Below are 14,026 nucleotides of genomic sequence, written 5' to 3'. Positions count from 1 at the left end.
CATCAGCAGAGCCTTGAGCTGAGTGGATGATGGGAAACCGAATTGAACCTGCTGTAAGGAAGAGGTAAGGGGTGTGGTGAGCCTTCAAGCTAAGGCCAAAGGGAAGGCAGGTATTGATTTGGAGAACGTGGCCCTATGAAAATGTAAGTGTGCTGAAGGAGGACAAAAGGTGTGATCGCTTGGACGCTTTTATAAACATTATGAGACAATGCGGTACTCAAGCAGTGGTGTGCTAATGGTGACTCATTCGCGGGCCTCTCACTGTTGTGGCCTCTCCCGTTGCAGAGCACAGGCTCCGGACGCGCAGGCTCAGCGGCCATGGCTCACGGGCCCAGCCGCTCCGCGGCATGTGGGATCTTCCCGGACCGGGGCACAAACCCGCGTCCCCCGCATCGGCAGGCGGACTCTCAACCACTGCACCACCAGGGAAGGCCCAGTGTTTTTTTGAGAGTTCTGATTTCTTCAAATAGACCTCTGACGTCAGCATGGCTCTTTGAGTAATATGAGTAATGGGGACTGTGACCAAAACTTAAACGGAAAAGGGCCTTATTGCAAGGATGTGGAGTCATTGTTAAAACCTAGTGAAAGGCTGACTGCCCAGGCCTCAGCAAGGGCAGGAACTAAGGCAGAGTGACCAGATGGACATTCTCCAGGTGTCCACATTGGATGAGTCACCGTGAAGAGTTTGCTGTCCTGGTCTCACTCAACTGAGGATTCACATTCCAAGTTCCCTGGTAGTCTAGTGGTTAGGATTCAGTGCTTTCACTGCTGTGGCCCAGGTTCAATCCCTGGTCGGGGAACTGAGATCCTACAAGCCGTGCAGTGCAGCCAAAAACAAAAAAAAAGATTCAAATTCCAGGAAGAGTGAGTCTGACTGGCCTCATCAGAGCCATTCCTCAGAGACAGTTCACATAAGCCTGCACGCAAGTCAGGAAGACTTATTCCTTAAAGCGAAGTGGAGGCGTATTGCCAAACAGAAGGGGCAAAAGCTGCAGGGCTAACAGAACTGACAGGTGTGCCTACTGGGTTGCCATGATTTCAGTATTTAAACATGAATCACCAAACCCCAAAAGGTAGACAAGCACTATTTTGGATCATTTGGTCCTGTAGCTACCCACTTCTGCCTTCCGCAGATCGGAGTTGTGAGATGGCAGGACAGTGTCTTTGGATGAAGGGATTCTCACGGTCTAACCTGGACAGTTGTGGCCCAGGAGCCAAGGGAACCCAGAGCAGCTGGAGGGAGGCCACCTGTGAAGCAGAGGCTGCTGCAGAGACGCCCTCTGATTAGCCGTGGGTGTGTCTGCGACCTAGTCCTGGACATGCTTTGAGCTCAGGAAGGTCACTGCATCTGGGGTCCACCTTCAGATTTGGGGTTAACTGGTTGATCACATGCCACTTCTGATGGCTGTTAGCTCTGGCCATCTTTTCGGCACACGTGACTGAAGTGCTTGGGGAGGTTGTAATTTTATTTTTCCCCTCATTTCACAGTTTCTCCTTGCCTGAAAAATTGGAATACATCGTCACCAAGTATGCTGAGCACTCACATGATAAATGGGCCTGTGATAAGGTAGGGATCCTCATCCAACCCATAACTGTCAGGGGAAAAAAACAGCCGCCCAAGAATATGAAAGGGTCCAATCCTGGAAGTCTGCCTGACTTGTCTAAGCGACACACTCGCCATGCCAACGGCATTCGTTATTTCTGAGCGGCAGTTTCCCAGGGTTGGTGGAGATCGGAGAAATGGGCGGGGCAGTTGCTGATGCGGCTTTTTGTGTCTCTCAAGAAAACGATCGCTTTTGGGAGTGTTCATGTCTGTCTTCACGTTGCATTTCCTGGAGTCGGCGCCCAAGCACGTGCTTGCGTGTGTTTGACATAAAGGCTTAACGTGGGGCCGGAGGCTTTTATTAAATGTTTCCTTTGAACGTAGTGTCGGAAAAAGGGAAAATTGAATGGAAAGCTTTACCCTTGCATTTTGCCAGCAAGCTGAATTTTATTCTAGGGAGGACACGCGGCTTCCTGTGGTGGGCAGTGCTGGAACTTCCAGACTCTCCCTTATCAGTAAGCCTGTCCAGCTGGTGTTTAAAATTCTTCACCACATGAGGTCAGGCTGCTAATAAGTTTAATTGCTCTGTCAGCCCTTTAATGCTGGCAGGCACATGGGGAGGAATGCCAAAGACATCTCGGAGTCCTGTGGGCAGCCAGTTAAGCACTGGGCCTTTGCCCAGAGGCAGCTTACAGCCCGTAACGGTGGACCTGTCTCCACAGCAAGGCCGCAGCAACCACCTGCCTGGATGCACCCTGGATGAGGGACAGCTTGAAGCCCTGGCTCAGCCTCTGCTCTGATTCTCTCCTGAACCCCTGTTGAGAGCTCCTGATGACTCCAATCGTTGTATCTGTAGAATGGGCTAATACTCATGATTCTAGAGCAGAGGTTGGCATGCTTTTTCTGTAAAGGGCCAGAGAGTAAACATTTTAGGCTTTGTGGGCCGGACAGTCTCCACTGCAACTACTCACGTCTGCTGGTGTAGCACAAAAGCAGCCGATGACGACACATGAATCCATCGCAATATCCAATCCATCCCTAAGCCATGTGCATTTCACCTCCTTGTCGCTTTGGAATGTGGATGGTTCTCTCTGTGCCCATGCCGTGGTTTTCGTCCAAGCTGCTCTCATCTTTCACCCAGACAATGTGATAACCTTCTAACTAGTCTGCCCACGTGCACTTTCTCCAGTCCGTTCTTCACGCTACAGGCAAGTGATGGTTTCAGTGTGCAAATTTGGTCAGATTCTCCCAAATGGGTCAAGTTCTCCAACCCAGCCCCTTCTCCTTGTTAAAATCCCTTAATAACTTCCAACTCTTTTCAGGTAAACGTCAAAATCCTTAATATGGCCTGATAGGCACTGCTTAATCTGGTCTCTGCTACCATCTCTAGCCTCATCTCTCCCTTCATCCTCTGCCCTCCAGCCATATCGCCTTCATTTAGGCTCGTTCTCTCTCTCTCTCTCTCTCTCTCTCTCTCTCTCTCTCTCTCTCTCTCTCTCTCTCTTTCTCTGCATATGCCTGAATCTGCCCCCTGTCTGAGCCAGGTACCCATCTGCACTCACACGTGTGAAAACACCATTCACCAATTCCTCCTTCAAAATCTGTTCAAGTGTGAATTCCTAGGACGCCTCTTTCCCAGATTTCTCAGATATAGGCCCTCTTAGCACCTTGCTCTTTTCCTTCCCAGTATTTTTATAGCAGTCTTGTATAGTTGGATTTGCAGCAGTTAGACATTTATATATACCAGTTACCAACTCTGCATTTACTGGCGTGGTATTTGATGAATCTCTCCCATCCACTAGCCTGGAAGCTTCAAGTTTGCTCACCCTTGCCAGGTGGGCATTGATAATCTGACAGGAAAAGAGTATTTTCCCCTGTCCTCAAGGACCCCACAATCGGTGGGAGAAACCAAGTAAAGCAGCCATTAAACAGGTTGTACCATGCTGTGATGGGCATGAGCACGGGGTGAGAGCACACAGGAAGAGACCCCAACCCAATAGGGAGGGTCCGGGAACGCTTCCTCGAGCTGCTGACACCTACAGGGTGTGGTGAATGAGGGGCCATTGTTCAGGCACAGGGGAGCAAGTGCACTGCAGGCCATGGAAGCAGTGGGTGCAGCCCCGAGAAGCAAGAGAGTGTAGTGGCTTTAGGGGAGCTTGGTTCGACACATTGGGGTCACGGAGTAGGGCAGGGGAAGAAAGGCAGGACATGAGCCTAGAGGGCCAACAAGATCTTCGCTGCAGCAGTAGAAGCCAGAAAGAATTTGGATTTTTACCATGATGGCAGCTGGGAATCAGAAATTTTTAAAGCAGCAGAGTGCCCTGAGCAGGGTATTTTATAAAAACCACTTGACAGTGGTGTAGAAAATGGAATCCGTGAGAGACAGCAAGACTGGAGACGGGAGACCGCACAGGAAGCCGTTGCAGTAATCCAGGTGACAGCTGACGGCGGCCTGAGCTAGAGCACTGGCAGGAAAGCGAAGGAGGGGCGGACCAATAGGTCTGGGAGGTTGAACACACATGAGAGAGTGCAGAGAAGGAAGAGTCCCACACTTCCAGCTTGAAAAGTGAATGTAAACTAGTGCTGTTCACAGAGATACAGGGAACCTGAGAGGAAGGGCCACTGAGAGAAGTGAAATTCCAGGTGCTGTTTCAGACCTGTTGAGAGGTACCTATGGCCATCCAAGCAGAGCTTAAATAGGTCTGGAAGTTAGGAGAGAGATCTGGGCTGGAAACGCTGATTTGGGATTAATCCACTTAGGGACCATGGGCCTAGATTATATCCCGCAGGGACAGTGTTCCTTGAGAAGAGACAGAAACTTGAGAAACAGCCACATTGACGAGGGGACATCGGCAGAGGCTGAGAAAGAGCCACCGGAAGTCTTCGGGCTGCGAGGTTATGGAAAGCAGAGCCTTATTTATCTCTGTATCCACCATCCCTGGGACAGAGTTTGGCACCTACTGTCATAGGCATTCCACCGATGTTTGTTGCATGACTCTTGAAATTCTTAAACCTCTATGATTCTAGAAACATGCCTTGCTAGAGCTTTGCTGTGGGATTGGCGGGCAAGGGGTGCAAACCAGAGCAGCCTCCTGCACGCCGTGGCCAGTAGGTCCAATACTCACAAGCGTTCAGCCTTGACATCTGTCCTTGCCTGTGACTGGGACACATGGTTCTGAAAAGCATTGTTCTCAGGTCTTCTGAAGCATGCTTCCGTCTGTAGTGGGCCTGAAACACAAGCGAGTAAGTGGAGGGGACAGCAACTAAAATGAGAAGAAATAAAAGAGCAGGGTTCAAAATTCAGGGGGCAGAGAGCCTGACAGCCCTGAAGGATCCGTTAGACGTTTTGGAGGGAAATTTCCAAGCTCCGTCACGTTCCATTATTTTATTTGTTCAGTGAAAATTGAAGCTGGGATGTGGGTCACATAGCAGGGCTCACTGGGTGCCAAGGATATTTGAACTGAGAACATTTCTACAGAGTCAGAATGGATGGAAATATGGAATTTCCCTGGATGAAAATGTGAAGACCCATCCATTGATCAGGCCTTTCAAGACGTTAACAGAGAAGGTAAGGACCAGGCCATGCTAATTTCCCTCCCCTGGGAATTATATCAGATGGCAGAGGAGTGGAGGGCACATTCACCATCCAGTTCCTTAGAGACTTCCCAGGACTCGGCAGACTCCTCAGGAGCTGGCCCATGGGCCACAGCCTCAAGACTGGTTTCTGAGAACCCAGCCTCCCATTCTGCTATTTGGTTCTGAAAGCCCATTGGAGAGAGAAGCACCAATCAGCACTTAGAGGCTGGGCCAAAATGCATTTGTGTTTCACTTGTAACTGAACTAGGAAGGGCTTCTGTTAGATTGTTGCAGGGGGCAGGGGGACTTGCATTGTTGGAGAACATTCAGATAGAAAGGACTTCCAATCGTGACGGATAAAAAGAATAGAGGAGAGAGTCCCCAGGGAAACGTGGACAGGTCTCTCGGTTTGTTTGTGTTTTTTTTAAGTTATGAGATTTGGTTCAACTCAACTCTGAATTCCTATCTTGCGATCAGTAAGAGTTCCTTGCAGACCTTGTTAGACCGAGTGTCACAGGTAAAGGATGACATGTGTATCTTTATGTGCATATTGACCAGTTATAAAATTGTGCATGGCTCGAAAGAGAATTCTAAATCTGAGAATGTCTATTTCCCATGCTCGGAGGAGAGCTTTGTGCAAATGCATTTTGACGTGTCCCATCTTAAATACCTACTAGAGGACAGAAGTCACTCTGGAGAGAAAGGGGTGGGTCCAGGGCTGGCGATGCTTGTGCAGTGGGCGGGGCACAGAGGAGGCAGAGGTGGCAGCGCTGGGGGGTGGGGGGAGGGAAGAAGTCATTCTCCTGTTCTCGTTCTGCTTTCTCCACAAACTGTGGATATGTCTGGCACATTCCCTCTAAAAGCAGGAGACTGTGGGGTCCTATACTTAAAAACCTCAGAAAGACGGATGACGTGTTTCAGACGGGATGCTGCAGAGGGTATTCTGACCCAGTGAGAGGAAGCTGGAGCCGCTTAGCCCCCCTCCACTGCGGGAGGACCTCTCTTCCGGGAGACAAGCCAGCCACAGTGCTGGGGCGTGCCCTGCACAGCTCTTCTGCTCCAATGTTCTTCCAGGAGAAGGAAATTTATCGCTGGCCTGCCAGAGAGTCCCTGAAAACCATGCTGGCTGTGGGCTGGACGGTAGAGAGGACCAAAGAGGGAGAAGCCCTATTTCAACAGCGGGAAAATGAGAAGCTTCGAAGCGTGTCCCAGGCCAGCCAGGTATGACCATCACGCCCAGAGGCCAACACTAGGCCAATGGAACCCTTGGAGAATCTGGGAAAGCTATCCCCAGGGTATCAGAGATGAGGCCCACCACCAGTGAGCCCTGGGAATCTTTTGGGACATATCTTTGGCCACTGAAGTCAGGGATGCTGGTGAGAATGAGGCAAGTAATGGGAAACCCAGTGATTCTGCCTTTGCTTTCCTAGGGCAACAGCTACAGCCCTGCTCCCCTGGATCTCTCCAATGTTGTGCTCTCCAGAGAGCTCCAGGTCAGTGTTGATACTTTCAGAACAGCGTAACGGACTTTCTAAAACCCCTCAAGTGCAGGACATATTGCCCTCCAAAGAATGTTCTAGAAAGGGGCGAGGGGGAAGAATGCCTAAAACATATCACCACTGAAATATCAAAATTAGAGAGGGCCACAACGAGCAGAGGCCACTCATCTGACACAGTCTCAGCAGAATTAACCAACAGTCTGAGAAGGTGAGGCTTTGCGCTTCTTCCGGAGACGTCATAGCAGGTCATGACTCAATAGAAGGAAGATCGAACAGCAAATTACTGTACAAAAACCCAAAACAGAACTTATAACAGCCAGGAGAAATAACTAGTAACAAAGCTATTAACAACTAGGAGAAAATGTACAAGGTGGCCCCTGGGTTGGGCTGCTGGACTGCTCACACCGGGCCCCCCAACCTTGAGGACAATCGCATATCCCGTGGTGGATTCACTTGAGTTGCCCTTGGTGGTACAGACAAGTCATCATTGTAGGATTTAGGGACTTACACCCAAGAGGATGAAATTAAAGGCTTAAGCTTCCTCACCCCCATTCCTCCCCTGTGCACATGTCAGTGACCGTGACCGGCCCCAGCCTGAGGCCGTTACTCCTTAGAGAGTCCATCAGACCAACGCTTTGGACCTTAAAGAAAGTTTCTTTCCAAAGTACACCCTTCATTCCGGGTCACTATTTTATGAACCTCATAAAGATGCATTCTATTTGAGAAATCTTATGTGCGGCAGTTTTCTCCAACACGTGATTATTTTTAGTGTGCAAAGCTAAAGGCTTTCGGGGATCCTAGAGTTTTGCTTGACCCCCCCCCCCACTCCCAGCTCCCTATCTCAGGTCAGGAGTAAAATACTTCACTCCTGTGACAAATGGAGTGCCACCAGAATGCAGTTTCCAGTGGAAATGTGTGTTTCTCAGAAATGCATCAAACTGCCAAGATAATAAGTTACCAGACAAGGACAGAATTAGAAATTGTTTTCTGTGTGTATGGGAAGATATAAAACTAACGGGGTGCATAAACAAAGACTAATTAATATGGGAGACACTCAGCAATGTGCCATTAGCGTTTGGTGGTGCTCTGTTCCCGAGGCTGCCTGCAACAGCGGGGCAGATATGAACCCATTTTTCTTGCTTGCTTTCTCTCTGACTGTCATCTCCCTGATGGGACACAGGGGATGGTGGAGGTGATAGCTGAGAACTATCACAATATCTGGGCCAAGAAGAAGAAGCTGGAGCTGGAGAGCAAAGGTGAGCTAGATTCACAGCATCTCCTGCAGAAGGTGAGCTGGGGGGCAGGTGTGTTTCCCAGAAGTGCAAAGGAAGAGCCACCTATTTTGTCATCTCTCACTTTACTGACCCCAGGTGGCGGCAGTCACCCTCTTTTGGTACCTTATGACACCTTGACTGCCAAGGAAAAGTTCAGGGACCGGGAGAAGGCCCAGGACCTGTTTAAGTTCCTCCAAGTGAACGGCATTGTGGTTTCCAGGTAAGTCGTCTTCCAGGTGACGTTAGCGGGCCAGGGGCAGGCTCGTGTGGTCTCTCGTGCTCTAGATATTTGATCACCTGCCTGCAAAGCAGATCAGAGTAAGGATAGCGGTTGAGTCTTTTGAAAGGAATAGATGTTTATTCTGGAGCGTGAAGCCCTCTCTTCCGACAGAAATAAGACTGGTCGATATCAATTTCTAAAAATCAGTTACAGCAGAGAATCGTGACAAATTATACATCTATACCTTAAACATTTAATTTTAATTAAAACAAACACACATGCGTTCATTCACATGTACCATAGGCCCTCAGATCTCATCTTTGTTGGTTGTTTTATTGATTGGAATTATAAACCACATCCATAATGCTTCCTCAAAGCTCTGGAAGTTGGGCTGAAGAGCAGTTAAGGTACAGTTAAGAGAATTAAGGTACATACAAAACAATGTAAATGCAGTATTCTGGGTTTGTTTGTTTGTTTTTTCAGTTTCCTCCCTATCTTTTACGGTTGTCTCACACCTAATTCAGAAACGCTGTTTTTGGAAACTTAAATCGCAGGTCTTTGCAAAATATGCAGCTTAGTTCTCACAGAATCACCAGTTCTCTTCACACTTGTGTTTTTTTGTTTTACGTGATATTTAATGAAATGCCATAATAACAATAGGGAAGATGAGTGACATCAACAACCTTTGAACAAAGATGGCAACTCTACTGGAGAGACTGAATGAATCATGATTTCCTAAGACTTTCTCTCAAACTTATGTTTGTCAGAATCATCTAGACAAATGTTTTAGGTGAGGATGGTCTGGGCTGCTTAAGTCTTAAAGGTAGAACCTGTTTCCCCCGCTGGTCAGGTGTCGGTGATGGGCTGTGCTTGCGGCGTCCTTTGTAGAACGAAAAACAAGGCAGTGTCCCCACCTCGATAAGCCATTCCTCCTGAAAGAAATGTCTGCTGAGCCAGCTGCTGTTTCTTCTTTTAGTTTCCTACAGAATTTTTGCCACTGAGTGACAGAAACCTAAGTAAAAATCTATACAAATATTTCTGTTGTAGCTCATATGAAAAAATAACAAAACCTATTTGCTGTATTGTTGAGTGGGAAAGGTCAGGCAGCAGGAGACAGCCTCTGGGGAAGCATTTAAGAAAGACTCCCCTCGTCATTTTAATCCTGTTCTTAACACCAAGATGCATGCAGACTATGATTTGCCAATAAATAACTTGCTCACAGAAGTGAAAAATTCCTCTTGACTCTAAGAAGGGAATCAAGGAAATAGCAGGGGGAAAGGAAAAAGACCACTGAATTCAGCAAACATACCCTTGTAGTGGTTTACCCTGAGCCAGAGCCCGTGGTGTGCACTTGGATGTACTGATAAGGTGGTAACATCCCTGTCACCAAGGAGAAACCCTAGGTTCCCGCTACCCATGCCTCAGACCTGCTCCATCCTCAACTTGCCCATCACTTGACGACAGCCTGTTCTTCCCGATGCCCAAACCAAAAACCTTGACTCCTCTCTTTTTCCCTCAACCCACATCCAATCCTTTAGGAAATCCTGACGGCTCTCCCCTTAAGATACCCGGAATCTGACCACTTCTCACCCTTTGTTTTGTCACTGCCCTTGCTGAAAGGGCTTCCTTCCTGGGCCCCCTGTTTCAATCCTTGCCCTCGGTCAGTTTTAATCCTAGCAACTAGAGTAATTCTGTCACAATGTGAGTCATATCATGTCGTTTCCTCTACTCAAAACTTTCAATAGCTTCCCATCTCAAAGCAAAAGCAAAATGCTAAGGACGGCCCACGGCACCCTGACGGTTGCCTCCACTGCCCACCCCACGCCCCTCTGACTGCCTACTCACTTCCATCCCTCCACACTGGCCTCAACTCAGCATGCATGTGCCCACTCAGGAACTTTGCAGCCCCGCTCCCTATGCCTGGAAAGCTCTCTCCCCTCATGTCTCTATGGCTCACCTCCTTCAAGCCTATACTCCAGTGTCGTCCTTCCAATAAGCCCAGCACTGATTTAACACGACAGTCTGCTCAACCCCACTTCAGGTACTCTTGGGCCCTTTCATCTTGCTTTAGTTTTTCTTTTTTTCACAAAACTTATTAACTTACAGCATTCCAGATAATTTTTTAAATTTATTTATTTTATTATTTATTTTATTTTTGGCTACGTGGGGTCTTCGTTGCTGCACGCAGGCTTTCTCTAGTTGTGGCAAGCAGGGGCTGCTCTTCGTTGCGGTGCGCAGGCTTCTCATTGCCATGGCTTCTCTTGTCGCAGAGCACGGGCTAGTCTAGGCACACGGGCTTCAGTAGTTGTGGCTCGTGGGCTTAGTTGCTCCGCGGCATGTGGAATCTTCCCGGACCAGGGCTTGAACCTGTTTCCCCTGCATTGGCAGGCGGATTCTTAACCACTGCACCACCAAGGAAGTCCCCAGATAATTTATATTTCGTTTTATGTAGCGTTTGTACCTGTTTATAGCAAGCACGTAAGTTCCATGAGCGCAGGAATTCGTGTTTGTATCTCTGATTTATCCCCAGCTCAGTATTTGTTGAATGAATGACAAAGATCTTTCTGAAAAACCTTTTCAGAAATTATTGTAGCTCAGGTGTTGCATGCTCACAGAGGCAGGTTTCAAGTGCAAGGGGAAATGAGTCAAATGATGAGTCAGGTCGCTAAGCCAGCATAGCCATCAACATTTGGAAAGCAGAGTTGACGTGGAGAAAATTGCTTGTGCACCAAAGTCACATTGTTATCTCTGTTACTCCCTGGGGTTTACCCATTTCCAATCTAGAGGTATCAAGGCTATGGGGCTGGATGCCTCCTCCATGGAAAAGAGGTTTGCCTATAAGTTTTTGAAGAAGATCCTGAAATATGTTGATGCTGCTCAAGAGTTTATTGCCCATTTGGGTAAGTATCATTGTGAAATATCAGAAAAATGTGTGCTTCTCATAACACCGAAAGGAATTAGATATTCCTTTTATGAAGAACGATGCTTTCATACTGTAGCTGTTCATGATTCTTTGAAACATATGGTTTAGGGAAAGACACAGTGGCTGAGGTTTCACACACACACGCACTTAAAAAAAATCAGTTTTGTCTTTGGTTTCCCTTCTGGGTTTGATTGAATCATTTGTCATTTTTCACATAACTCATCCTCCTCTAAGTTTTCCATCATTTTGTTTTATGCCTGTGAGCATATGACTCAACCTCTCTGAAGCTGCCTTCTTATCAGTAGAGTAGAGAAAAGAGTAGTGAAACCCTAGAAGAAATAACCAACCCTCACAATTATAAAGTACTTTGTAAAATATTAGATATTTTATAAAATCAAATGGCCTTTTCATGACGAAAAGCTGCTCTGTTTCTTTAATGCTGTGACTCTTTTTGTTTTTGTTTTCTTTAGCTCTGGTCAACTTTGTGTCACTTTTGTCTTTGTAGAAACCATTGTCAGCAGTGGGAAAACTGAAAAGTCTCCCCATGACCAGGAGATCAAATTCTTTGCCAAAGTAAGTGACTCTCTGCATTTAACCGGATTACCTTCTTCTTGGGATCTGTACAATTTAGGGTACAAGTTAAGCAGATCCAACAAAGATATCCAAAACTCCAGTAATGACTTTGATGAGATGGACGTGTGTTTCCCTGTTGTGGAAAGGTCCTGAGGCAGGTGGGTGGTCCGAGGAGGTAAGCAGCCTGCTGTGCTCTACGCCGTCACCCAGGGACTCGGGTTCTTCCTCTCTTGATGCTCTCTCATCTCCTGAGATGTGGTCCCTGACAGTGGTCCAGACTCACTTGTACCACATCTGTGAGAAAGGGGGGAAGGATAGCGGAGGGCAAGCTGTTGTTTTATTAAAGTTCTAAAGTTTAATAAATGTTGTTTTATTAAGTGGCTAGAACTTACTCATTTCAGCCTCAGCTAGCTGCAAGGGAGGCGTGTAATGCATGCTTTAACTGGGTGACCCCATGCCCAGATAAAACACGGGGATTTCTACTGCTAAGAGAAAGAAGGGAAGAACGAATGTGGGTGCCAGTGAGCTGTCTCAGCCACATAACCCTACTCAGAGGACTAAATACAAGTGAGACTTTGGGGTAGCCATGTTCTGAGAAGCAGAGACAGGATGGTCAAGTCCAGTAGTGCTGGGCCATGCCTTCAATATTCTGTTGGGTGCCACGCCCAAGAAGCCACATCTGAGTGCAGATGTCCTACAGGACACCCCTGAAAATGTTGATTCAGGATGTGCATTTCTTTGGGCCCTTAGTCAGTGTCCTGCCCTATCCCTTCACATATTTCTAAGGCCTCCGGTTACAGGCATAGAAGAAAAAAAATGTTTTGGAAACTGGGATTCCCAGGGTAGAGTTTCCTAGAAATTCCGGGACCAGAGTCTTTTTGCTCATTAAGGATGAACTTTTTCAAAGGAACCAGAGGAAGGGCTTTGGCCAGCCTCTTAGAAGTTCATCTCTGGTGATCTTTCAGGTTCTTCTCCCACTGGTTGACCAGTACTTTACCAATCACCGCCTCTACTTCCTCTCGTCCCCTCTGAAGCCCCTTAGCAGCAGCGGGTACGCCTCTCATAAGGAGAAAGAAATGGTGGCCAGGTGAGTCTACAGAAGAGAAGGTCACGGTGCTCCTGTGATTTATGTAAAACCCCAGCCTCCTGGGGCTTCAGTGGTGAATCTTTTGGAGAAATGAACTGTGGCCTGATGATGGGTAGCTCAGAGGTTTTGGTTATCATCTTGGTTTTGAAAGTGACTTTATTCACACTTATCTGTATATTATTTTGGCAACCGAGAGAGGTGCACTGTTTGGGGGTATCAGTAGGGCTTGGGGGAAACTTATATCCTCAGGTCAGCTTCTATCCTGAAATAACATTTAGAAAAAGGAGAAGGTAATTCTGAAGCTTGGGCAAAGCAAACACACAACGTTGAGAAGAAACGGATTAAGACTGTTTTCATTCTCATTCTTCTCAGGCTTTTTAAGCTTAACTTTTTTTTAAGGAATCAGATCTTACAAGTCTTGGTGTGGATGATCTGAGATTTGAAATCTAGAGTGACATAATTCAATTTAAATTCCTAACAGGAAACAAATTTTCATCAAAAGCACCAGCTTCCCTTCTCATTCCACTAGGCATGACACGTGGATGCCTCAGCAGAGCTGAGAACAAAGCAGGTGCTTCATGGTCAGGCTACAAGTGGGTACCACTATGCCTCAGGTTCTCTGTGTTTGATTTACGAATGACAAGGGATGGATTAGACTTCTAAATGGCAAAGAGTTAAGGACTGCAGTAAAGGCAGTCTATCAGCCCTTTCCCTGGCATCCACTGATGGTGAACAATGTACTTTATATTTTATAAGGGCCCAGCCATTGAATATCACCATCTTTGGGAGGATATTCAACTTTAGGATTTAGCTAACATTTATCAAGCACAGCATGGCTCAGCAGTGAGCTCGATTTTTTGATATGCACAAGTTATTGCCCACCTGTGGAAATATCATTGTGAAACACCACAATGCTTTAAATTCCAGGAACCACCTGTGTGTTATGATCTCCATTTTGCAGATGAGGAAACTGAGGTTTGGGCAGGTTCACTCCAGTGCCTAAAGTGACCCAGGTAGTAAGTTAGAGCAAGAATGAAAGCGTAGCCCTCTCTATCCAGATCGAGTGCCATTTTCTCTGCACTCTACATTAATATTTGTTAAGCAGGGAGGAGCGCATGATGTCAAAATGAGATACACTTAGAATCAGTTACTGACCCAAGATTTCCTAGATATTTTCATGACACACCGGTGTTTTTTGTAAGAAGTTAAGGAAATGGAGAGCGAAGTGAGATACTCAGATAAGCCAACAGAGGGCAGGTGTGTCTGTTCTCTTCATCTGTTTTTCTTAGGGTATTAATTCATGGAAATGTAACATTTGTTCAGCCAGGCAC

General features: G+C 47.0%; 1 protein-coding gene across 1 annotated transcript in view; it reads left to right on the top strand.

Moving 5' to 3' along the window:
- The window catches only part of RYR3 (ryanodine receptor 3), a 550,597-nt gene that overhangs the window by 448,148 nt on the left and 88,423 nt on the right, over positions 1 to 14,026 (top strand). Inside the window, 9 exon segments of the mRNA XM_079909615.1 lie at positions 1,489 to 1,567; positions 5,022 to 5,111; positions 6,194 to 6,340; positions 6,550 to 6,612; positions 7,799 to 7,874; positions 7,989 to 8,112; positions 10,897 to 11,012; positions 11,541 to 11,608; positions 12,574 to 12,695. Coding sequence (XP_079765741.1) covers positions 1,489 to 1,567; positions 5,022 to 5,111; positions 6,194 to 6,340; positions 6,550 to 6,612; positions 7,799 to 7,874; positions 7,989 to 8,112; positions 10,897 to 11,012; positions 11,541 to 11,608; positions 12,574 to 12,695 — 885 coding nt within the window.

This window comes from Stenella coeruleoalba, assembly GCF_951394435.1.
Source record: "Stenella coeruleoalba genome assembly, chromosome: 2".
Classification (NCBI taxonomy): Eukaryota; Metazoa; Chordata; class Mammalia; order Artiodactyla; family Delphinidae; genus Stenella; species Stenella coeruleoalba.
The sequence above is the reverse complement of the archived record's forward strand: the minus strand, read 5'-3'. Positions and strand labels throughout refer to the sequence as shown.